At 38.2% G+C, this 24,249-nt stretch overlaps 3 protein-coding genes and 1 pseudogene across 3 annotated transcripts; all 4 read right to left on the bottom strand.

Moving 5' to 3' along the window:
• Window positions 1-2,719: 2,719 nt before the first annotated feature.
• LOC145234485 (beta,beta-carotene 15,15'-dioxygenase-like) lies at window positions 2,720-5,104 on the bottom strand. The gene is made up of 6 exons (XM_080099212.1): window positions 5,028-5,104; window positions 4,622-4,722; window positions 4,043-4,214; window positions 3,677-3,773; window positions 3,215-3,373; window positions 2,720-2,797 (listed from the first exon to the last, which is right to left on the bottom strand). Exons 1-6 carry the CDS (start codon window positions 5,102-5,104, stop codon window positions 2,720-2,722), a joined length of 684 nt encoding a protein of 227 aa, XP_079955338.1.
• Window positions 5,105-9,254: 4,150 nt separating this feature from the next.
• Window positions 9,255-12,168, bottom strand: LOC145234484 (carboxylesterase 1D-like). Its single transcript, XM_080099210.1, has 7 exons — window positions 12,011-12,168; window positions 11,423-11,621; window positions 11,122-11,318; window positions 10,665-10,819; window positions 10,210-10,370; window positions 9,577-9,816; window positions 9,255-9,400 (listed from the first exon to the last, which is right to left on the bottom strand). Exons 1-6 carry the CDS (start codon window positions 12,166-12,168, stop codon window positions 9,616-9,618), a joined length of 1,071 nt encoding a protein of 356 aa, XP_079955336.1. The 3' UTR covers window positions 9,255-9,400; window positions 9,577-9,615.
• A 2,336-nt stretch (window positions 12,169-14,504) lies between these two features.
• Window positions 14,505-18,547, bottom strand: LOC145234483 (liver carboxylesterase-like). The gene is made up of 9 exons (XM_080099209.1): window positions 18,390-18,547; window positions 17,919-18,114; window positions 17,607-17,803; window positions 17,287-17,450; window positions 16,742-16,902; window positions 16,148-16,387; window positions 15,552-15,708; window positions 14,844-15,090; window positions 14,505-14,667 (listed from the first exon to the last, which is right to left on the bottom strand). Exons 1-9 carry the CDS (start codon window positions 18,545-18,547, stop codon window positions 14,505-14,507), a joined length of 1,683 nt encoding a protein of 560 aa, XP_079955335.1.
• Window positions 18,548-22,528: 3,981 nt separating this feature from the next.
• Window positions 22,529-24,216, bottom strand: LOC145232994 (uncharacterized; annotated as a pseudogene).
• Between the last annotated feature and the right edge of the window lie 33 nt (window positions 24,217-24,249).

Genomic DNA, 24,249 nt, shown 5'->3' with positions numbered 1-24,249 from the left:
GCACGTATGCCTGGATGTGACAAATTATGAATCGCCTCGTAGGTTTGGCGACGATACCCATAGGGTACAATAGGACGGGAGTAGCCTTTAGAAATATCACAAAGAATTGTTAAGTCTGTTCCAAACAAAGGTACATCACACAAATTAAGTGACGTGACCGAGGTGCGATATGCAATAATTTCTTCATTATTTTGTTGTGCAAGTGCCATTTGAGCGAAATTAATTGCAGATGATGTTGTAGCATTAATGCTGGCTCTCGACAATGCGTCAGCAGCAAAATTACTTTTACCCTTTATGTGCTGTATATCGGTAGTAAACTCTGAAATGAAGCACAAATGGCGAACTTGTCGAGGTGACAATGCAGTAGAGTTTCGTTGGAACACATGAATTAAGGACTTGTGATCAGTAAAAATAGCAAACACCCTGCCTTCAACAAAATAACAAAAGGGGCGAATAGATAAATAAATAGCAAGAACTCGCGATCAAATGTACTGTACCGTGTTTCTGCGGGTTTAAGTTTTCTTGAAAAACCTATTGGTTTCCATTCCCGGTTGTGGCGTTGTTCCAGTGAAGCGCCAACCGCAGTGCCTGAAGCATCTGTTGTGATTCGTGTTGGTGCGTCAGCCTTAGGGTGAACAAGCATCAGTGATTTTGCCAGGGCTTGTTTTGATGCCTTGAATGCAGTTGTGCAATGCTCTGTCCATTTAAAAAAATCTCTGTGCCTGTAAGTGCCTGGTGCATGGAATGCAAAATTCTTGCGGCACCAGGGACAAAACGATGGTAGAAATTTACTAGTCCCAAGTATTCTCTTAGACTTTTCTTGGACGTTAGTTGAGGAAATTTTTGGATGGCTTCAACCCTGTTTATGAGTGGAGAAATGCCTTGGGTGGTGATTTGATGTCCCAAAAAGGCTATTGTTGTGCATCCGAATTCACATTTGTCAGGATTCACAACAATCCCATAGATTTGAAGCCGTTTGAAGAGCAAACGCAAATGTCTACGGTGAACAGACGCCGAAGGGCTGAAAACCAAAATGTCATCGAGATAGACAAAAACAAAATCTAAACCTCTGCACACCTCATCCATAAATCGCTGGAATTTCTGAGCAGCATTGCAGAGACCAAAGGGCAATCGTGTGTACTCGAATAATCCAAAAGGGGTGATTAATGCGGTTTTGGAAATTAGCAACCGGAATACGCTCTGACAAGGTCAATCCAGCTAAAAATTGTCGCACCATGTAGATTAGCTGAAGAATCTTGTATTAAAGGAATTGGGTAGCGATCAGGAATAGTGCTTTTGTTAAGCTTGCGGTAATCGCCACATGGCCTCCATTGGCCAGACTTTTTGAGCACCATGTGCAGTGGAGAGGCCCATGTACTTGATGAACGGCGAACAATCCCTAAATCCAACAAGTTTTGAAACTCTGTTTTAGCACATTTTAGCTTGTCTGGAGATATCCGACGAGCTTTGGCAAAAGCAGGAGGATCATTGGTAACAATGTAGTGCTTGACATTGTGTTTCAGGGAAGCATCATTGTATACCGCACTTTGCAAAGCTGGGAATTCCATAAAAATAGCTTTAAATTCATTTCTGTTGTTGGTTGCGACAAACAAGCCAAGCGCGGCAGTGTTAGAAATGCCAGTTTTGACGCTGTCAAATGTTTTGGCATTTAGTAATCTATTTCGACTGAGATCAATAAGTAAACCAAAATGTCGAAAGAAATCGGCGCCAAGAATCGGCTACGTGACCTCAGCGATGATAAAATTCCATGAAAAGATTTCACCCAAGCCTAAATTAAGGTTAATTTTTCTGGTGCCAAATGTTGCAATGGTACTTCCGTTTGCTGCAACAAGCTTTAGGTTTCGTTGGCAAGTATTGCGATCTATCCGGTTTGCAGGAATAACACTTACTGCGGCACCAGAATCAACCAAAGATGTCCGACCAGTTGCTTGGTCAGTTACATGCAGAAGGCGGCGATAAGGACCAGCGTCACCAGCCGCCATTAGTGGCTGGTCTCCACGTTTCCCTTGCGGCTACAAGGTGAAACACATTTCCTGGCATTATCCCCCCCCCCCAGCGTCTGTGGTACCAACACAACGTGGGAAACGTGCTTCTTTGCGATTTTCGCCTGTTTGTAAATGCTATGTAGAGTTTCAGCAGTGCAACATCTTATTGTAGTTGGTCTACTTCTGCTAAAAGAGGCTGTGGGTCAACTAGATCAACCATGCTGTCGGCTTTTTCGGCAAGCTCAGTTATATCCAAATCTAGTGCAGCAAGAACAATTCGTAGGTTTGCTGGAAGCCGTTGTAGAAATACCTCACGAAGAATCTGTTTAACTTCCACGTCACCCAGTAGTTGTTCCATGTCCCGTAGCATTTGTGAAGGTTTTCGGTCCCCTAGATCAGTGGTCGGCAACCGCCGGTCCGCGGCCCGGTACCGGTCCGCGACGAGTTCTTTACCGGGCCGTATAATTTTTCAGGTCAAATGCTATGGACATTTTGCCCATGTATTTCGGGGATGATAAACTAATTTAAGCGTTTTTATTGCTAAATATTTGTAGTTTTTTTATGACCGGTCCGCGGTAAAATTTTCATTTCAAAAGCGGTCCGCAGTGCAAAAAAGGTTGCCGACCCCTGCCCTAGATCATCAGGTCGAAGAAATTCTTGCAGCCTTTGGTGCTGTGACACCCACTCTTCGCAACAAAGCATTATTTAGTTGTTCATGTGACAGCAGAAACAATATGATTAAACTTTGTCAGTGACTGGGTTACTCCTCTGACGGTAAATTGTGCTTCCACCTGAAAAAACCATAGCTCTGGATCTTGCGGCCAAAAGGGTGGAATTTTGACTGCAACCGATGTCACATTGCTTTCTGTCATGACTGTGAGTTGATTTATAGCTAGCTTACAAATCCAGCAAAAACAACTCAATAGCTCACGTGCGGGGTCACCATTTGTAGGCACGCTTGTTTTACGTCCGTTTATTGCGAGAGACTGAATAGAATGAAGCGTGCACACAATCCAACATCGCAAGTACTGTCGCGAGTCGCGTGTAATTTAAAGATACGCTACAACCCCAAATTCGGTTTCAGAAACCTTCATAAGGTATTTTTTAGTATGTACCTGTATTTGGGGTGGTGTGGTGAACTTTTTTGAGACATAGTAGTTCAGGGTAAGTTGGTTTAATTCAAAGTGGTTTTGGTAGAACACAAGTACCTCTGCTCTTGCAAGTTCCTTAAATGTCTTTGCATCGAGAATTAACAAATACACTGATTTGTTTGGATCCTTATTTATAACAGTTGAAAGTATTATTCCATCATCTTCCTCTGTTGCTCCTGGTCTCTCCACAAATACTGGCTCTGATGGAGTGCAGCCCTTCATACACAAACAAAAATAATTTTATCCATACCATTTCGCAACTTTTAATCTGTTTGAATAGTTGTTGTAAATACCATTATTTTGCAAGAAAAACTTTACTATTGTAACTTTTGTAAATCAGTGTTTCACACTTAAAGCCTGAAATAGACAAATGCATAACTTTGTTTGTAAAATAACAATCTGGTTTTGTAAGCCATAGATTATGCTGTTCAGCACCTTAAAGCATTGTTAATAATATACATGATAATATACATGTTGCAATAATTTGTTTGTTATACTTGGTAAATCTGAAACTCTCACCTCTTCAAACCAAGTGATTCCTGTTTTTGTTATGTTGTCGCATTTCATTAGGTGATCATCACAATGTGGTGTGAACACTGACATTGCATAGAAATACCTATACAACAAAATATGACACCATTTTTAGACAAAAAAGGTTGTCGTTGAAAAAGATTTTGGTCAATCTATAAACTCTGTACAGATGAGTCCTGTCTTTTGTCAATAAAGGTTGGGAACCACTGGTATAGGCTATGGCATCATGAATTTGATGCAATTAAACAAATTACTGCAACAGATATATTTGTTCATCGTTTAGTTCTTACTTGTAAATTAAAGCATATAAGACTAAATTAAAAACTTTTGCCTTTGCTGTTGGGCTCTTCCTACCTGTGTTTCCTTCCATTGTACTTGTAGTTAATGCGGGGCATCTCCAAAGTGCCGCTAAACTCTTTCTTCAACAAACATTCAGGTGTGAGAAAGACTGAGCCATCATTTTGCATTACAGCAGTTGCCTCCCAGCCACCAATGTTCACTAGATTCTGTTCTGTAATATTAAGGCCTTAAATAATGGAAACAAGTCTACATTGCATTAATTAAACTATTTGTGTAAGCATATGGAATCAACTATACTTTTTGATCAATTGATTGGTGGCATTAAACCATAAAAGTGTGATAGTTTTAAAACACCCTCACTGTACTTTTTACGGTTTGGGTTTTAGGTTTGAACCCGAAAAAAGCCCCCTCAAACCAACCTCAAACCCTAATACCGAAATTCAGTCTTAATATTAAAATCCTCATAATTATACTATTTTTAACCTACAGGCCTTAACGACGGTCGATGAGGTGTATGGCTCTATACAGCAGCAAAAAAGCTTAACATCGCAAAATGTGACAGAGAATTTGAACCATTTAGATACTGGAAAATTCCGGCCCGACATTCAACTCAGTCCCTGTCTACAACATTACCTGTCTCTGTGGATTCGGATATGTCCAGTGGCATGACAAAGCGTAAGAAGGTTGGATTTATTTTGTTGGTCGTTATTCCTTTTCGGGCGTTGTCTAAAACGCTGTAAAGTATCAAGGTTTATACCGATGTTTAATTTTAACAACATGACACGTATTTAGACAGCACAGAGCTTTAAGCTAGTTGAACCTAAAATTCTGGTCAACCAACACTACTTTTAAAACAATAGACAAAAAGTATAATGAAACGAAATAAAAACACTGCCATAGAAGTTGAATGCAATAAATATATCATATTGCAGTCGCTTTAAAAATCGTTACTGTCATCACCAACGTAATTTTCTTAAAGTTTTGTTTTTTCAACACACAGTGAGACAACTATAATTAGGTAATATAAAAACCTGCTTACAGTGGTCCTTCCAACAAAATAATTTCCTTATGGCAACACATGTCGACCACAAGATATCGTTGTCCTCCATTTGTCATCTCGAATCCATTGATGAAATGATGGCAAAACCGGCCTTCTGATTTAAATTTAATCGGTACTTGTTTTCCAGTTTCCTTGTCAATAACTAGAAACTGGAACAAAATACGACTATAAAAAGTGTAAAGCTGATTTACTACCAATTGTTATTAGGTCGATCGTAATAATGGGATAGTTTTAGATGTTACAAGCTTGTTTTCCAGTTATGTGAGTTTCGTCTCGGTCGACTGTTTTAAGTTCGCTTGGGGTCCACTTAGTCGTAGTAATGACATGAAAATGCTTTGTACATTGTTTCAAAGACAAAACACATTTAGCGCACCTTGATTCATACAGTATACGGTTTATACAGTATACAGTAGACCGTTAACGCACATTGGTTCATACAGTTCATACAGTATACAGTGTATACATTGTTTTAAAGACAAAACACCGTTAACGCACATTGGTTCATAGAGTATGTTTAGAGCAGTGGTTCTTAACCGGGGTTCGATCGAAACCCAGGGGTTCGGCAACGCCGAATCAGAGGTTCGAAGAAGGTCTTTTTAAAGTACAACACAAATACTCGTTTTTGTCAAACTTTAGGGTCTATAGTCGCTACAAATGGCAACACTGGAAGGTTAAACTGAGTCAGGGGTGTTGCAACTCAATCTGTGCACTAAACTAGAAATTTATCTGGGCTGTTTGGGCGCTATTAGATGGTAAATACATGACATAAACCCAGAATTTTGAAACAAAAATAAGCAGGTAAATGGCGGCCGTTGGGGAATCTGCGATGCGGCCGTCCTAGCAAATTGGTTGGGGACCCCTGCGCTAAGGTTTTATTTTCTTTTTTTGACGTAACAAAGAGCATTGTTCGCGTTGTTCGTAAGCAGAAAAGCAACGAAATTTTGTTGGCAGCAAAAACTTATTACTTCATCTTTTTCATGTTTGTGTACAGATGCTAAAAATACAATGCTTATTTTGGTAAAAGCCAAAATTGCCGGATTTAAAGCAGTCATGAAACAAGTTGCTTGTATTATTATGTCAGAATTTAACAAAATGACAAACACTAACAGTTGCCACTAAGTTTGAACAAAAACTAATTATGACCCACCAAATAAAATGGGTTAAAAACCGGATGTAACTTTGGGGTTCGACCAAAGGGTGAAGAATATCGTAGGGGTTCGGCCGTTGTAAAAAGGTTTAGAATCACTGGTTTAGAGTTTGTGGCTTCGGTATTTTTGTTTGGCTTTAGGATGGGGGCTTAAGACGTATATGTTTGACAACAACTTATATTTTGCATTAAAGTAGGCAATTTAACTCAAGCATCAAGTTTGTAGAGCTCTTCTGGCAAATGTAATTTTATTCTGCTCTACAAACTTAAAATTATGACTGGCAACAATAGCTTATATATTAACTCGAGCATGTGCCGTTATCGCATGTTTCAAAACAAGATATTGCGATAACCGCGCAGTAATCTATGAAAACATGTTGTCGTAATACCGATTAGGTACATGAAATTAAATTGTTTGCTATATTTGTTTTGAAAGTTCGTAAACGTTAAGCTCAACTTCAGCAAAATTCACAGTTCTAAAAACTTACATTGAAATTCGTTGTACTGGCCTGAATCATTTTTTCTTTGAAACTTACCACTGATTGGCGTTTTGTGTCGTTAATTGTTGAACCACTCGTCGGTTGCCATAGTGCCCGGTTCCATTGTAACGCAATCACATCCACTCGGGTCGGTTGGTCGTGTATGACTATGTAGTTCGGTGTTAAAGCGAAACTGTAGAAGTTAATTGTCGTATAAACGTGGGGTAACTCTTGTATTTCCCATTTAATTTGTTATTCATTTTCAATACCTGTGTCTCGCTACGCTTGGTTAGTCAAGCGTTCGGCAAGTTTGTTGTGAATAGATTGTAAAACACTTCCCGTATTGCTGCTTGGAACTTGTCTCATCTGCTGTTTACTCTGGTAAATGTCATATTTAAGATATTTTGCCAGTGTACATTTCGACTTGTGTATGTAGGCAGTTTGTCCGTAACACAAAAGACCTTGTTCAGTTTAAAGTTTTGTTTATTTGAATTTACATTTAAAATTTGTAACGTAGATGCCTTGATGATTAAGAACACGGTTTTGGTTATGGTTGAATTTGTCTAAAAGTGGCTTGATCAACAAGTAACGCAATTTGTAACTATTACTTGACCGCAGGTGTTGCGTATTCTATGGTACAAATGTTCAATGGTACAAATGTTCAATAATTAAAGGAAGCTGTTGACTGAAAGTATGTGAAGTCAGTTGTTACGACCTTTTACTGAACACGTGTGAAATTAATCACTTTATGTCATTTTGGATCTGATTGGCAAAGCATGTGTTGATAAAAATGACTTAGATGATTCTGGAATATACACTTGTCTGACGTCCGGAATTTCCCGAACATGTACGAAACTTCGGAGTTAAATCTGTGTCCGGAATTAATTAAAAAAAAAACTTTCGGATATTTAACGTCTTGTAGCCTAACCCACAGTAGTTCTCACAATTCGTTTCCTAAGCGTAGACTGTTGTCTGTACTGTTTTTGATGCATAATCTACCTACATTTATGCAAAACAACCTACCAACATGAATTATAGGCTTGTTGGTGAAATACAGGCTATTTTTTCTTCGAGAAAGCTATTAATACTCTGTTAAAAGGACCGGTTTCTGTGAAACTTTCTGTTTTGTAACTTATTAAGAAACAAAACTGCACTTTTGTCTCTGCGTTAGTAAATAACACTTTGTCAAAAATAGAACTGTTTGGGTTGGTAACATGTAACAACATGGGATATAACACATGTTTGGTCTCCTAAGATATTTCTTGAAACTGTTCTGAACTTTGCTTAAGCAGATATGGTAACCCTGGGCTAGTTGTTCATGTTGGTCGATTCTTACTTTGCGATATTGACATAATCAGTCATCCACAACCTGGTAATCCCCCAAATGAAACTACACCGACAAAAAGTATAATTACGGTTTTTGGAAAAACGTTGCCAGAGGACGTTCGTTTTTAAAACATATTGTTTTAATGACTGCGACTTGCCTTTTCATAAATAATTTTTAAATAGAGAAAGTGTGACATATCTGCAGCTTTCAAACACAGCCATACGCCTCTTATGTAAATAACATTTCTGAAAGAAACTGCTCAACCGATAGCCATAATGCGATTCGTTCGTGAATATATTGTTACAGAAAAATTGTTTCAAATTATTACATATATATCATATATCAAATTATCATATATTATGACAGTTAAGATTATTATTGAGTGGTTGTCATCTTTGCGCGTAGCTTCTGCCAGAACTCGAATCTTGCACCCATCAAATCTACGCCCTCCTCAAGCGGCATTCTGATCACCAGGTGCCGCTGGTTGTTGTTATTAAAACCAGGCCAATTTGTCAGGCTCATTGGTGTGTTGGGGTTCCTGCAGTTGGATAACAAAAATTAATCAAACAAACAAACCTAAATCCTTGATAGACATACAAATTGTTGAAATAACAAGCGCAAGTTGTCATAAAAATTACCTACTAGTAAAGCACTTAAGGTAAAATATGCTTGTACTCAAATTGTTGCATTAAAATTTCTTAACTTGCTCACCCAGTTTTGGCGAAGTTGCAAATAAGCGAAATCCACTGCTTTGAGAGATTTTTTTCGTCTTCAGTAAACTTCATCTCTTTCGCCACCGGTCCGTTGCCAAACGGAACACCAAAAGTAAATACTTCGTCATCAAGATGATCAGCTTCACAAAATTCCGGTTTCTTTGTCATATCCTTGCTAAATGCTTCGTCATGGTGAATTCGTAGTTGCTGAGTCATGTAGTACATGTAGGTTGGATTACCAGCGTCTGTGTTCATGTGAATGTCAAAGTTAAGTCTTGTTTTATCGACAAAGCAAAAGTTACTAGGACACTAAACAAGCAACGTGGAAATATTGTCACCAAATGCCGAACTATTTTGACATGTGTGGTGACGTTGTGTGAATTAGGTGGACTATCTTCAAGTTCTTGTAAAACATTAAGTTTTCAATATAGCAAATCTCTTAATTATTCGGAAACCCCAGGGAAGTGCAAGTATAAATAGACTAAAAAGTACCACTATTTAGCATATTTCGTCATTTTAAGGAGGTTTTACCTGAATGAGCAAGTGCTTGTTCCACACCAGGCAATAAAAAGATTGTATCTAACATAACATTAGTTGAAAGTTTTCTCCATTTGTATCTGTCACCCGGAGAAATACACTTCATCTTCCTTCTTAACCAATGCGACACCTTCATCCATTTTACTCGACTTAAAAGAGAAAGAAAAAACTATTTGATATTCTGTGTAGTGCAGCCTAAAAGATAATTACTGCTTGTATATTTTCTGTTATCAAATGCACACAAATTTGGTTTGGAGTCTGCAATTAAGTCCTACCTTAACTACAACATCAATAACTACAAGTTCCAAATACGAATTTAACTTACTGGAATGTTATTAGCCACTTGCCACACGTTCTTTATTAACTATATTGCTTGTTTCTCGCTCAATTCACCAGTAACAAATCCTTCGGGAAACCGGTCGGCCAAAACCCCGCAAAATTCAGTATTGTTGCACCCGATAATAAATGGAACTGGTGCGAAATCACCATCGGTTATCAAATCTCTCGGATGCTTGGGAAGAAATTTCCCATCAACAACTGTTACAAAGTCGTCAAGTTTCTGCAGCTGAAAATAAACAAAGCGGTCCATGGCCACTATGTTAACCTCAGCAGTAATGATATAGCTGCAGCGCGACCTTGATGAGCAATGTGTATGTGTTTACGCTACGCTAGACTAGGATATATTTCCGGCTTGTTACAGAATGTAATCCAAATGAGGCTTTGTTTTCCTTCACCATGCATAATTAATGAAACATTATTAATAAATTGTTGCTTTCAAGAAATACACCCGCCTATTTTGTGTACTAACGTTTCAAAAGGTCGCTTTCGTCTGTTTAAAATGCAGCTCAATCAAACAAAGCTTTATAATCCAATCTCAAATCCCTTTAAACTACTGCAATTCTGTCTTCTGTCTAATCTAATTGACATTTGTACTTAACAAACCAACCAGGTATCTTACCGGGTTTTCTTGATAGTCGGCGGATTTTTCTTGAGCTTCCATAAGTTTTTTAGCCGACATAGATCTTAATTTTGCAAGAATTACTTCGGGATCTTTGTCCACGATTCCAAGTTCCGTGAGCAAGAACCCGGTGCTTACATCATTGTTTTCTTTTGTTACCACTATGAGGTGAAAAACACTTACTTAAAGCTGCTCATACAGGAAATGGGAAAAAGAATCGATGTAAATCTGTCAAAAAACTGGTTTGTTGTGCAGAACGCACGCCGTTCGTGTTGGCGAAACGTTACTAAAATTGCGTTTCTTAAAAAATCGTCACTGTGATTGTTCAATAGAATCCCATGCACTAAACGTTCATAATTTGATTAATGACTGGTATGTAGTAATGCATGACTTAAACTGGTCCAGAGCAAAAAAAAAGTTTGCTGAACTCTGGTTTAAAAAACAATCATATTTACAGTTGCAATTGGCGACTCCACTGCAACTGATGGCGCGATGAAACAAACCACGTGACATGGGAGATATCACGTGACTGCTGACCGAAATCCCTCGCCCGAATAGAGTGACGTTATTGGGGTCTCCCCCGAATGCGAGAATGTTGTCCCTGGTCCACCTGTAAATGTTAATGTCGTGTTTTGTTCCGTTCGCTTCATATTTTCTGATTGGTCCGTTTAACTATTAGAGCATAGGCAATGAAGCATCAAAAGCCAAATTTCGTACTTTTCTCGTACGGTATTTCTTTATGTAATAAGATAAATAAATGTATGTGAACCACACGAACGAAACTAATGCAACCCGAGTAAAAAACTTTTTTCTATTCAGCATACAACTTAACTACGGTTGCTTTGGTGTGAACACAAATGAACCTCCTTATGACAATACCCGAAACATAATATTAGCAGATATTTCACTTACTCCATTGCCATTTTTAGATCAAGCAAACCCATATTTCCTGGGCATGAACTGTTCTTTCCAAAGCTTATGAATCCAAAAGCATTCAGTCTGTATTGAGGAACCACCAGAACGACGTTTTGCAAACCACATATGGTCTGGCCATGATACCCGACACTGCTGCCAGCAGAAAACCCACCGTCGTAAAACCAAATCATCACCTGCGATGATTTATTGCAGTTGGACTTTGTAGGTTTTCAGACTTTGATTAATGTAACCAAACTTTGGCATGACAATTTTTAGTTTAAATCCCAAAAATACTTACTGGTAGGTTTGCCTTGTTGCTCAGTTTTGGAGTGAAAACGTTCAAGTAAAGACAATCTTCGTCAACATAGCGCGGATTTTCATCTGCTACTCGATAATTAGCGACGTATTTCGCAATTATTTCTACGGTTCTTGTACTTTGCATCGGGCCAGGTGGATATTTTTTTTTTCCATTTCTTGTTCCCTTCCATGCATCGGCACTTTAAAGTGAAAGGCGTGATTGGAAACAAGAACAAGAATGTTTAAAATTAACACAGATTGCAGATTTGTCATTTGGCCAAATGAAGTTAATATGTCAAGAAAACAATTTTTGATGAAGAATCAAACACAATACTCAGCGACCAAAAACTATATTTTTTTTATTCAATAAATCATTTAGGACAAGCCTTGGAAATATACAGTACATGACTGAGCTCAACACCCCAAAAATGTGCCTTCGTAATTTCGTCTAGCAATCCTAATATTAGGATATTTGATATCAAATATCAAATTGATATCAAATTGTGTACAAATTCCATGGAATGTTACCTTTGCGGGCTCGTCTTACATAACAATTCAAGTGCAGAATCAAAAACAAATATAAACATACCTTTGCGGTGGTTTAAACCTTAGATTGCCAACGGGGGGTTTAGCAAACGGGATTCCCAAGTATCCGTAAACTTGTTGAGCTTCTGGACACTTCGCTTTGGCCAATGCAAATCCACTCACTTTCCCCAGTGGTGTCGACACAATTGGACAATCTGACATCATTTCGTTTAAGATTCACAGCGCTACAAACATAAAAGCTGCAAACGATAATAATAAATTTACCACAAAATACGAGAATGCTCTACTTCAGCCATATTGTTTTGTTTTTCAAAGTAGTCAGTTTTGCAGTTTAGCGGAGGCTCTTTGCTTTGCCCTAAACGCCAACACATGCAATACCACTTTTAATCGTGTGTCGATTACTCTCCCTGTGAATTATTTTACGCAACACAACGAAGGTGTGAAAGCGTTTATTTTTGTTGGAAACACTTATCATATATTAATTCCAAATCCTACAATCAAAAACCGTTTGAGTGTCTATTTTCTTCGTGAAAAACTTACCATTTTGACAAGCTCTCATTTTGAAACACCTAATATATATTCAACTTGACTTGCCCGCAAGCATATTAGGCACAACAACTTGCATTCATGTAGTGGTTAAACTTACTTGCATCGTGTGTTTTGTATAGAGGAGTACATATCAAAATTATGTCACAAACCACTACAAAAATTTAACTGGCGTCTTTACATCGTCTATGTGTAGTGATCGAATGTTTATGTTAATGTTCGTTGATGAGTCTCAAAGGTATAACCGTGTCACTACAAATTAAAGAGGTATACCACCGTCCTTAATCTCCCAAGCTCCTGGGCTTGTCAGGACCGAGTCCTGGGAACTCCACACACGTGTCTTGCACTTCAGTTCGTTTGTTTATTACTTCAATGCAAATAATTGAACAGTAAGCCAAAGAGTTAACTGCGGTAGGACTAAAACTGCTATGAGCCATTACATCAGCGGTACGTTTTATAAATTCATAACACGTGACATTAAACTGTACAACTATGCTTCTGCCGTTGGCGCTTGCACATTTTCTCACACACTAAACAGCGCCAAATTTACCGCACAATACCAAAACATACGATTAAAGCGGGTAAACACCAGATAGCAAGGTCGAACAACCTCCTACTTTAACTGTAACAGGGAATATTATCAACTCGAGCATTTTAGCAAGTAAAACCAGCTAATTTGGTAAATAACTATTGCAAGGTTTGCACAAATTATGACGTAATCGCTACATATGCCTGATGTAAAAAGAGGAACATAGCATTAAACCTATTAGACCTTCGTGAACCTATTAGACCTCCGTAAACCTATTAGACCTCCGTGAACCTATTGGACCTTCGGGAACCTATTAGACCTCCGTGAACCTATTAGACCTCCGGGCCAGACTTTCTTCATGTTCGCCGTCCCAAGGTTTTATATTTTATGGCGTGTTTGACAAAACCTCGATTCCTTTCTAGATGATTTACAAAAAATGCAACCGTTAGAAATGTCTGTCGACACCAATTTTTTTGTTAATATCTTTGTATGCTGGAACCCCTCAATGATAATGCTCACAGTGGGTGGAACGTAATGATGCAAACAACATGATGTGTGTAACGTTTCTAGTTGGCCTATTAAGACTACTATATCTGTCTGAAGTCTAAACTGGCGTCACAAATTAAATACACTTTTAGACATCGGAAATGAGGAATTTGCTTATGAAGTAAAAGTAAAACCAAGGTCCTAGTTTACGGGTACCAGACGTCTGGAATTTCCCGAAATTGTCCGAAACTTTGGCGTAAAATCCGTGTCTTAAATTAATTTTCAAAAACACTTTTAACGTCCGGAAATTTAGCGTCTTTTAGCCTATCCCACAGTAGTTCACAATTCGTTTCCTAAGCTACCAAAAGATTTACGTTTAACTGTTGTCTGTGCTGTTCGTGATGCATAATCTACCTACATTTATGCAAAACAACTTATCAACATGAATTATGGGCTTGTTGGTGAAATTAAGGCTATTTTTTTGCCTTTTTTTTATTAACACTGTTAAAAGGACCGGATTCTGTGAAACTTTCTGTTTTGTAACTTATGAAGAAACAAAACTGCACTTTGTTTCTTCGTTAGTAAATAACACTGTCAGAAATGGACTGTTTGGGTTGATAACATGTTAGAACATGCGATATAACACTTGTTTGGTGTCGCCTAAGATATTTATTCAAATCGTTCGCAATTGTGCTTAAGCAGATATGGTAACCCTAGTCCAGTTGTTCATGTTGGTCGATCCTTACTTTGCGATATTGACAAAACCAGTCAACCGCAACCTGGTAATTCCCCAAATCAAACTACACCGATAAAAAATTGTAGCGATTGCGACATAATTTGTGCAAAGTTTGCAATAGTTGTTTACCAAAATAGTTCGTTTTTGACTCGCTAGCTCAAACCTTGCGAGGAAGTTAAATTGTGCAGTAACCAAGTCCAACTGTATTGACAAATCGTGTTCGGACTTTGTAATATTTTATTATGAAGTGGTTGCCATCTTTGCGCGTAGATTTTGCCAGAACTTGAATCGTTCACCCATCAAATCTACGCCCTGCTCAAGCCGTATCTTTACCACCAGGTGACGCTGGTCATTGCTTTTAAAACTTGGCCAATTTGTCAGACTCAATGGTTTGTTGGGGTTCCTGCAGTAAGATAAAAAAAAAATTACCAAAACGAACCTAAACCCTTGTGATAAACATACAGGTTTGATGAAACAAGCGCAAGTTTTTAAAAAAAAAATTGCCCACTAGTAAAGCATTTAAGGTTAAAAAAATGGTTGTATTGAAATTGTGCATTTGAAATTTCTTAGTTTGCTTACCCTGTTTTGGCAAAGTTGCAAATAAACGACATCCACTGCTTGGAGAGATTTTTCTCGTCTTCAGTGAACTTCATCTCTTTCGCCACCGGTCCGTTGCCAAACGGAACACCAAAAGTAAATACTTCGTCAACTATATGATCAGCTTCACAGAATTCAGGCTTCTTTGTCATATCCTTGCTAAATGCGTTGTCATGGTGAATTCGTAATTGCTGGTTCAGGGTGTACATGTAGGTTGGATTACCAGCGTCTGTGTGCATGTGAATGTCACAGTTATCTTATTTAATCGACAAAGCAATAGTTATTAGGACACTAAACAGACAACTTGAGAATATTGTCACCTAATGCACAATATTTGTAAAATTTATCGTGCACTGTTCTAGTCGCATTCAGTGTTATTTAACCTGATGAAGACGACCTGTATAGGACGTCGAAACGTCGGAATAAAAATACATTTGCCAGAAGAACTCTATAGACTTGATTTGTAAAATGTGTGATGGCGTTTTGTAAATTAGGTGGACTGTCTTCAAGTTCATGGAAAACATTAAGCCATTTATATCACAAATTTGGTAATGATGTTTTGCAAATCCTTTAACTATTCGGAAACCACAGGGAAGTGCTAGTCTAAATAGACTACAAAGGTACCTTATTTAGCATATTTTCTGATTAAAAAAATATTTAGCATATTTTCTGATTTAAAAGAGGTTTTACCTGAATGAGCCATTGCTTGTTCCACACCAGGCAATAAAAAGATTGTATCTAACATCACGTTAGTAGGAAGTTTGCTCCATTTGTATTTGTCATCCGGCGAAATATACTTCATCATTTCTTGCTTAACCAATGCGACACCTTCATCCAATTTATTCGGCTAAGAAAAGAAATACAAAAACTATTTGATTTTTTGTGTAGTAAAACTTAAAATACAATTCTTCAAATTGCTTAAACTCTGCATGTATGTGTTCTGTCATCGAACCCACATACATTCGGTTTAGATACGTGGTTCTCAAGTGGGGGTCCGCAGGATTCCTAGGGGTCTATCTTGTTGATGTCCCAACCCAAACAATCTGATTGAAATTTTGGTACTGGACCGAACGTGGTTGCCATTTAAGTACCATGTGTTGGTTGCTTGTTAATAATAAAAGGTACAAAAACACCTAAACCTTCAATGGGTCCGCAACTAGCTTACAGTATCAAAAAAGGTCCGCAAAGCCAAAAAGGTTGAGAACCACTGGTTTAGAGTTTGCAAATAAGTGCTACCTCAATTACAACATCCAAAACTACAAGTTCCAAATAAAAAATTAACTTACTGGGATGTTATCTGCCACTTGCCACGCGTTTCTTGTCAATTCCATGGCTTGCTGCTCGCTCAGTTCACCAGTGACAAATCCTTCAGGAAACCGATCGGCCAAAACACCGCAAAACTCGGTGTTATTGCACCCGATAATAAATGGAACTGGTGCAAAATAACCATCGGTTACTAAATCTCTCGGATGCTTTGGAAGAAATTTCCCATCAACAACTGATACAAAGTCGTCAAGTTTCTGCAGCTGAATAAACAAAGCAGTTTCTAGCCACTATGTCGACCTTAGCAGCAACGATTTTACTTCAGCGCGACTTTGATGAGCTATGTGTATGTGTTTTCTCTACGCCAGATGCAGCGGAATTTTCAGCTTTGTTTTCTTTCACTATGCAAAATATTATTAATAAATAGTTGCCTTCAAGAAAGACACATGTGTCAATTTTGTGTACCAACGTTTCAAAGGGTCGCTTTCGTCTGTTTAACATGCAACTCAATAAAACAAAGCTTTATGATCCAATCTCACTGTTTGACCGGTGCTCGCAACAAGTCCCCTTTAAACTATTGCAAATTTTTCTATTCACCAAATGACATTTCTACTTACCGGGTTTTCATGATAGTCGGCGGACTTTTCTTGAGCTTCCATAAGTTCTTTAGCCGACAGAGTTCTTAATTTTGCAAGAATTACTTCCGGATCTTTGTCCTCGATTCCTAGTTCCTTGAGCAAGAACCCGGTGCTTACGTCATTGTTCTCTTTTGTTACCACTGTAAAGTGAAAATACTTAAGTGGATGTTTAAACCTGCTACATTCAGTCAACCACGATCTGTCGCTTTTGTGCCATCAATAAAACTTAAGTTATTTCACTATATGCCAAGATATTAAACGCTGCTCATGCATGTCATGGGGAAAAGAATCGATGTAAATTTTGTCAAAATCTCTTTGCGTTTGTTCTGAAGAAAGCAGGCCGTTCGTGTTGGGTTTTGGAGAAACGTTACCAAAACTGCGTTTCTTTAAAAATTGTCTCAGTGATTGTTCAATTCAAAAACGCTCATAATTTGATCAAAGACAGGTAATGCATGACTTTAACTGGTCCGTAGCACAAAAAAAGCTTTGCAGACTCGTGTTAAAAAAACAACAATCGTACTTACATTGGCAATTGGCGACTCCACTGCAACTGATGGCGCGATGAAACAAACCACGTGACATAGGCGATAACACGTGACTGCTGACTGAAATCCCACCAGCACCTCGCCCAAATAGAGTGACGTTATTGGGGTCTCCCCCGAATGCGAGAATGTTGTCCCTTGTCCATCTGTAAATGTCGAAGTCCTGTTTAGTTGCGTTCGCTTCATATTTTCTGATTAGCCCTCTTAAATAGTGGCACCAGGACTACGACGCATAAAATGTTTTTTCATGCCAGATTTATAAAAATTACCCGAAACACAATATTAGCAGATATTTCACTTACTCCATTGCCATTTTTTGATCAAGCAAACCCATATTCCCTGGGCATGAACTCTCCTTTCCAAAGCTTATGAATCCAAAAGCATTCAGTCTGTATTGAGGAACCACCAGAACGACGTCTTGCAAACCACATATGGTCTGGCCATGATATCCAACACTGCTACCAGCAGAAAATCCACCGCCGTAAAACCAAATTAATACCTGCGATGATTTACTGCTTTTAGACTTTTTATGTTTTCTCGGTTTGATAAATTCAGACCGGCTTTTGGCACCGCGGTTTGCAGTTTCTTATTATTAGAAAGCCTAAAATACTTACTGGCAGTTTTGTCTCGTTGCTCGGTTTTGGAGTGAAAACGTTCAAGTAAAGACAATCTTCCTCGAAATTTCGCGGATTTTCATCTGCTACTCGGTAATTAGCGACGTATTTCGCAAATATTTCTACGTATCTTGTACTTTGCATCGGGCCAGGTGGATATTTTGTTCCATCTCTTGTTCCCTTCCATGGCTCAGCACTTGTAAGTAATAGACGTGATTGGAAACGAGAACAAGATTGTTTAAAATTAACACTATGCAGATTTGTCATTTTAGACAAGTGAAGTTACGTAAAATGTTCAGAAACCATTTTTTTCAATACAGAATTAACACAATACTCAATTATCTAAAAACAATATTCTTTTTAAATACACAATAAATCATGAAGGACAAGCCTATAACCGAAAAAAACTTGTCTTTGTAATTTCGTCTAGCAGCCCTAATCAGATTGTGTACAAATTCCAAAGAATGTTACCTTTGCGGAGGTTTAAACCTTAGATCGCCAACTGGTGGTTTAGCAAACGGGATTCCCAAGTATCCGTAAACTTGTTGAGCATCTGGACATTTCGCTTTGGCCAATGCAAATCCACTCACTTTCCCAAGTGGCGTTGACACAACTGGACAATCTGACATAATTCCGTTTTAAATTCACCGCGTTACAAACATAAAAACTGCAAACAACAATAAGTAAACTTAATTTACCACAAAACACGACAATGTTCTACATGTTCTAGCCGTACTGTTTTGTTTTTCAAAGCAGTCAGTTTTGCAGCTCAGCAGAGGCTCTTTGTATTGCCGTAAATGCCAACACTTGCAATAACACTTTTTACGCAACACAACGAAGGTGTAAAAGCGTTTATTTATGTTGGAAACACTACTCATACATTAACACTAACTGCTGCAATAAAAAAATCCATTCATTTAATGGTAAAACTTGCGTGTGTTTTGTATAAAGGATTACATATCGAAATTATGTTATAAATCACTGAACAAAATTAACTGGCGTTCCAACCTTAACCCATATCGTCTAAGTCTGATTTAAAAAGAGGAAAATAGCATTAATTCAAACCAGCACGTAAACCCATTAGACCTCCGAACCAGACTATCTTCACCGTCCCGAGGTTTTGTATTTTATCGCGTGTTTAACAAAACCTCGATTGCCTGCTTAACTGCAGTTTGAAACCAAACCCATGTAAAGCAGAAGTTCTCTACTTTTAAAGATTTCGACACACTGACGTTTTTTTCGTGCGTTTTCTCTTTTAATAAGGAAACGTTTATTTGGAACACTGTATACGAATCTGTTCATAAGTCTCATGGTGAAAATAACGGCCCAAATAGACGTCAAAGGCGACATGGCATGAGAAATGTTTGAACTACAAAGAATGTCGCTTTTTATGTCTATTTGGGCCGTTATTTTCACCATGAAACGTTTATTTCTTTTAGCAAATATAAAATGTGGTCTAAAGAAACTATTTTCAATTCTGGTGCGATGGGTCGGGCTACTTTCAATGGCAAAAAAGATTCAGTGAAGTTGGCGTTTTCATACACAAATGCATTTCGTCATCACGTCGTAAAGCAAAAGATGGTTTGCAAAAAAAAATTGCAGCAGTTAGAAATGTCTGTCGACGCTGGAACCCCCCTTTACATGTTGGAACCCCACAACGATAATGCTTACAGTGGTTGGAACGTTAATGATACACAACAACATAGTAAGAAAATATAAGAAAATACAATTTCATAAATATGAAAATACAATTTCATAAATAAGAAAATGCAATTTTATATCAACAAAGATAAAGTCAAGATTTCAAATTATACTTCGTCAAACGTGAATTGTTACGCTTATGGATCTTTATGTACTAATTTCAGTTTGTATTAAAGTTGTAACGCCTTTTTTCGGTTCTGCTGCAATAACTAGCTGTCAGTACCCAAATTAACTTGCATTAAAAACGTTGATAGGGGCAAGCAGTGCAGATATACAGTCGCGACACAACCACCGCTCAACTCCAACTACCTGCTTCTTAGCCGTGTAGGGTCATGCCTCGTCGACAATTTGTTACAGCGAAACAACTTAGAAATGCGTTACGACGTTATGGGATTGTGCCAAAATAAAAACGTAACAAAACTATTTTAGCAGGACAATACCTCTAAATACAACCATTTACACACCACCATCTAATTTTATTAAATGAGTTACGATATAACACACAGGGCAAAAATGGCAGACTGTCTGATCACATACATAATATGAAAACAATTTTTAATATTAACAACACATCTAAGATTATACAAACACAGGGCTTTAATAAAGGCGTAGCAAACTGTTAGTCTATGCTTCAGTCTTAATACAACTAATACCAAACCTGAACATAAAACATCTGGGGTGACGTAGCGAAGGCGATGCGTTAATATACCTCTCCCCAGCTTCTTGCGTCATAGGTTTCTTTTTTGCACCCCAAGTGAATACATGCGGATAAAAGTTGCAAGAGTTACGATACAATATACACCAATCATCCATTTTTGAAATGCTTAGTTCTAGTTTGTTTAACATCGACAAGCCTAGAACATGACATCCTGCTTTCTGTTGGCAATCCATACAGCGTGCAACTTGCAACTTTATCACATTTTATAGGAAACGGAAATTGGCCCTTAGAAGGTCAGAAATTTGCGCCCCTGGTACCGCGCTGGCGTTGCCCAAGAAGTCCTATTTCTGGAAACGCGTGAACTTTTTTTGAGTGCACGCAGTATAGTTGCAATCAAGTCAATCATGTGGCTCACGCCAACACGGTTTTCTATTATGAAAACATACACTGCAAAATAAGTAACAAAAAATAATTTTATGCCTACAGAAATAAAGCTTACCAGAGTTTTGGACCGGGGTATCGCAGATACATAGCTTGACATCATCAGAAAGCATTCTACACGTATAAAAACGTTTATTTCAAATGTACGGCAAATTGGGCAACTTTAATGCAAAATCGAGCTCACCTTGCAAAGGCAACGTTATTCCTTTTCATCATGGTTATAAATTTAGTATTACGATCTATTATTGACAAACAACATATATTTAGTCACTTGGATTCCTTTATCTAAAGTTTGCAAATTCAAGCCAGCAACTAACGACATACACCAGTGGTTCCCAACCTGTTTTAAGCCATGGGCCACTAGTCCCCAATGAAATAAGCTCATGGACCACTTCATTGTTGAGAAAAAAAATACAGTCGATTTTAATACACGGCCTACTAATTTTATCCTTGAGGTAACTGCAAATTGGCAAATGTTATCAAGTGGTCACGGCAACAGAAAGTTGGGAACCGCTGAACTACACGTATGCCAAACTAAACATAATTCCAATAGGCCAAAAGCACAGCAGAAAAAAAGAAAGTACAAGGATATTGTTACGTCATAGGCGATTGTGGTGCAATCACACGACATGGGATGTGACGTCGGTATACGGTTAAGTTATTTACGATGTTACATTCTCCCCATTAATGTGTTCTTACACTTCAAACACATTTACAAACAAAACAAGAAAATATCGAATCACGAAACAACGAAAACACACACGAATGCTAAAACAACGCTGTTGGTGAGCAAAGCTCCAGCCTGGCGTATTTCAGAGTGCGGCATGTGCAATGCAGCAAACAGCAAAGCGTCCATGATATTTCTTCAGCACCAGGATCTTGTGCACCGCAATTCAGGGCCAGTTCGACGACTGCGTAGCCTGAATGCACCGGATGTACTATTGGGTACTTGCCTTGCAGAGCAAGCAAAATTTTGCAATCGGCCGTCTGTAAGTAGAACCGGATTGCGTTTTCTGGTCGATTTGGCGGACAATACCGTTTTTGTCCGGAAACGCGTGCAGGCCGCGTCCAATCTCCCATCGACGTCGGTGTTGTCCAGGTCGTACGGTTCTCTTGCGACACAACATACAATTGTAGAGCTCCTTCCTTACAGCGGCACCTCCCTTAATAATCCAGAAGCACTCGCGCAGTGACGTCCAGGCATAAGCAGTTCCACAATGGCCAACTTCGCGATGATGGTTCTGAATAATCATTCTTGGCAGTTATCGGGTTTTTGCGTCAAAGGCAATGCATGCTTTTTCAAATGTCCCCCCAATTCGCAGTAGACCATTGAAAACCCGGGGGCTGAGCTTCGTCCGCGAATTAGAGTGTGCAGCTCCCTATCCGATCGTCCTTCACTACACAAAACGTCGATAACAGGAGCGAAGTATTTTATTATCTCTAACTCATCCACGCTCAGCTTGCCAATCGGCACAGAAATTTTGAGTGCAGGAAAGAATTAAAACAGCAGCCATGCGACTGTTGTCTTCAAGTTCCCAAGCAAAAATTTATGTAGGGCCCTTCTGCAACTTATGTTCGTTTTCCCTCGTCAAAAGACTTGGGCCATATGCTAAACCCATGCATAGCCCTGACGTATATGTTCGGCATATATGTTTCAAATGCAACAACGGCCAGTTATGGCCCTTGTACTACTTTGTATGTAAGAACCTAGCTTGTTCTAACAAGGCACTTCGCAATGCCACACTTAATTTATGTAAGAAATTACTTGAAAAGTACATAATCTGAGTTAACCTTATAAATAAATACCACGTTATTGTATAAAATTCTCTTTTATTCAAACGAATAAGCACAATGAAACGACCATTAGGTGTTCCTTCAGGCTTGTTCTGTAGATTTCATGCGTTGCTGCCTCCCGCCATCCCAATCAGCCACTCTGTTGAACACTCGTTTTATTGCGTTGGCTATTTCCTTTTTGTTGGCACCTTGATGGCAACAAGTGTTGTGTAGAACATCTAAAAAGTAATGTTTTTCAAAGAGACATCATAAAATCAATTAAAAGAGCAACATTTATTGCATTAAAAGCACAATATATTGAAATTTTTACACTAAAAAATGGTTCAAACAAAACCTGGAAATTAACATGCCATTTCAAATAGATTTATACATTAAGTAGTAACTAAAATATCTGAAAACTTGTTAATACTCAGTATATCTTGTACTACTTAAAAACACCAATCAACACTTTCAACTGCAAATGATAAAACTATCTTGGAACTCAATAACAATGCAATTACATTTTAAAAGTATTCAGAACAAGAAACTCCTCGATCAGACAAATTTACCTTGAAAAATTGTGTAGAGTTGGTGGCTTTTAAACGCTCGTTTCACTTGTTGACGGCTTCTTCCCATTCCAGACCAAGAAAATTGCATAGCTAAGTTTTTGGCCACGAATACTTTCAAAAAGTTGCGAAAGGTTGCTCTAAGACACTTCACCTCCACTTGCTGTGCCAACAACTTTGGATTCTGTTTATAACAAGGTTAATCATTTTCTATAGTCTGCATGACAATTAACTTCAAACAGTAATACTGTACCAGAGATTGCTTTAAATTTTCCTCCAGCTCTTTCTCTGTACAGGCAGGTTCCATTTTCCAAAGTTTAGTTGAAGTGCTAGAGTTACTGCTCATTGTAACATTCCAATACCAAAGTCGATCAAGTTTTTCATTTAAAACATGAAGTTGTTTTCCTATGAAAGCATAGCCACTTCGGATCTCATACACTAAATCATCACTTTGATATTTTTTATGCTTGGATTGGAGAAAACCTTTTTGAGGACTTTTCCTGATAACACAAAGAAAACAGTTTTAACTGCAGCAAACTATGTAAAGCCTTTAATGTCCAAAAACCTTTTATGCTTTCTGATGCAATTATCATTTTGAGCTGCTGCTTGTTTGTAAATACTTCGACTGTCTGTTCTCACAAGTGGAGGTGGTGTATAATCCTCATATGCTGATGTCTCACTTAAGATTGCAGTAGTATAACTCTTTTCCTCACATTTTTGATAGCTATCTTAAAAAATAAGATACATTTTTCGTTTAAATATGGGTGTTTTTGTAAAAACCATATTACTACATACTAGATTCACAAAGAATCACACAACTGTGTTCTTTCCAGTCCTCCTCAGGTTCAACTTCAATTTTGGCTAAAGCTTTAATATCTGCATTTAAGTCAGGCGGCCATTTACACTGAGAATACCCAACCATCCATCTGCGTGGCACTATGTCTGTTGAGCCGCTACTAAACTTTAAGCACACAAATTTCTTCATAGTTGAACCACTTGCCTGCAAAACACCAAAAATCATTATGTCATATGAAACAATACTATAGCTACCAAGTCATCTCTATGTAGTAAAACAAAGCACTTTTTTGGTATGTTGAAAATGGGCAATACATGGTAATCAATACACCAATTAGAATTTTATAAGAATTTGTTTGTAAAAAAGTTCGGGTCTAGTGTACAATCGTACGTACAT

Source organism: Phallusia mammillata, chromosome 6 (assembly GCF_965637545.1).
Source record: "Phallusia mammillata chromosome 6, kaPhaMamm4.hap1.1, whole genome shotgun sequence".
Lineage (NCBI taxonomy): Eukaryota > Metazoa > Chordata > Ascidiacea > Phlebobranchia > Ascidiidae > Phallusia > Phallusia mammillata.
The sequence above is the reverse complement of the archived record's forward strand: the minus strand, read 5'-3'. Positions and strand labels throughout refer to the sequence as shown.

Bases quoted from the DNA above. Each gene is read 5' to 3' on its own strand.
- LOC145234485 (XM_080099212.1), bottom strand. From the start codon at position 5,104: ATGACAAATGGAGGACAACGATATCTTGTGGTCGACATGTGTTGCCAT. The intron at 3,774-4,042 runs GTAGGAAGAGCC...TTTGTTGTATAG, and splicing joins TACAATGGAAGGAAACACAG to GTATTTCTATGCAATGTCAG. The intron at 3,374-3,676 runs GTGAGAGTTTCA...TTGTGTATGAAG, and splicing joins GAATCACTTGGTTTGAAGAG to GGCTGCACTCCATCAGAGCC.
- LOC145234484 (XM_080099210.1), bottom strand. From the start codon at position 12,168: ATGTCAGATTGTCCAATTGTGTCGACACCACTGGGGAAAGTGAGTGGA. The intron at 11,622-12,010 runs GTATGTTTATAT...TTCACTTTAAAG, and splicing joins AGGTTTAAACCACCGCAAAG to TGCCGATGCATGGAAGGGAA. The intron at 10,820-11,121 runs GTAAGTGAAATA...TAACATTTACAG, and splicing joins GATCTAAAAATGGCAATGGA to GTGGACCAGGGACAACATTC.
- LOC145234483 (XM_080099209.1), bottom strand. From the start codon at position 18,547: ATGTCAGATTGTCCAGTTGTGTCAACGCCACTTGGGAAAGTGAGTGGA. The intron at 15,709-16,147 runs GTAAGTTAATTT...TTCTTTTCTTAG, and splicing joins AAGTGGCAGATAACATCCCA to CCGAATAAATTGGATGAAGG. The intron at 15,091-15,551 runs GTAAAACCTCTT...ACATGCACACAG, and splicing joins ACAAGCAATGGCTCATTCAG to ACGCTGGTAATCCAACCTAC.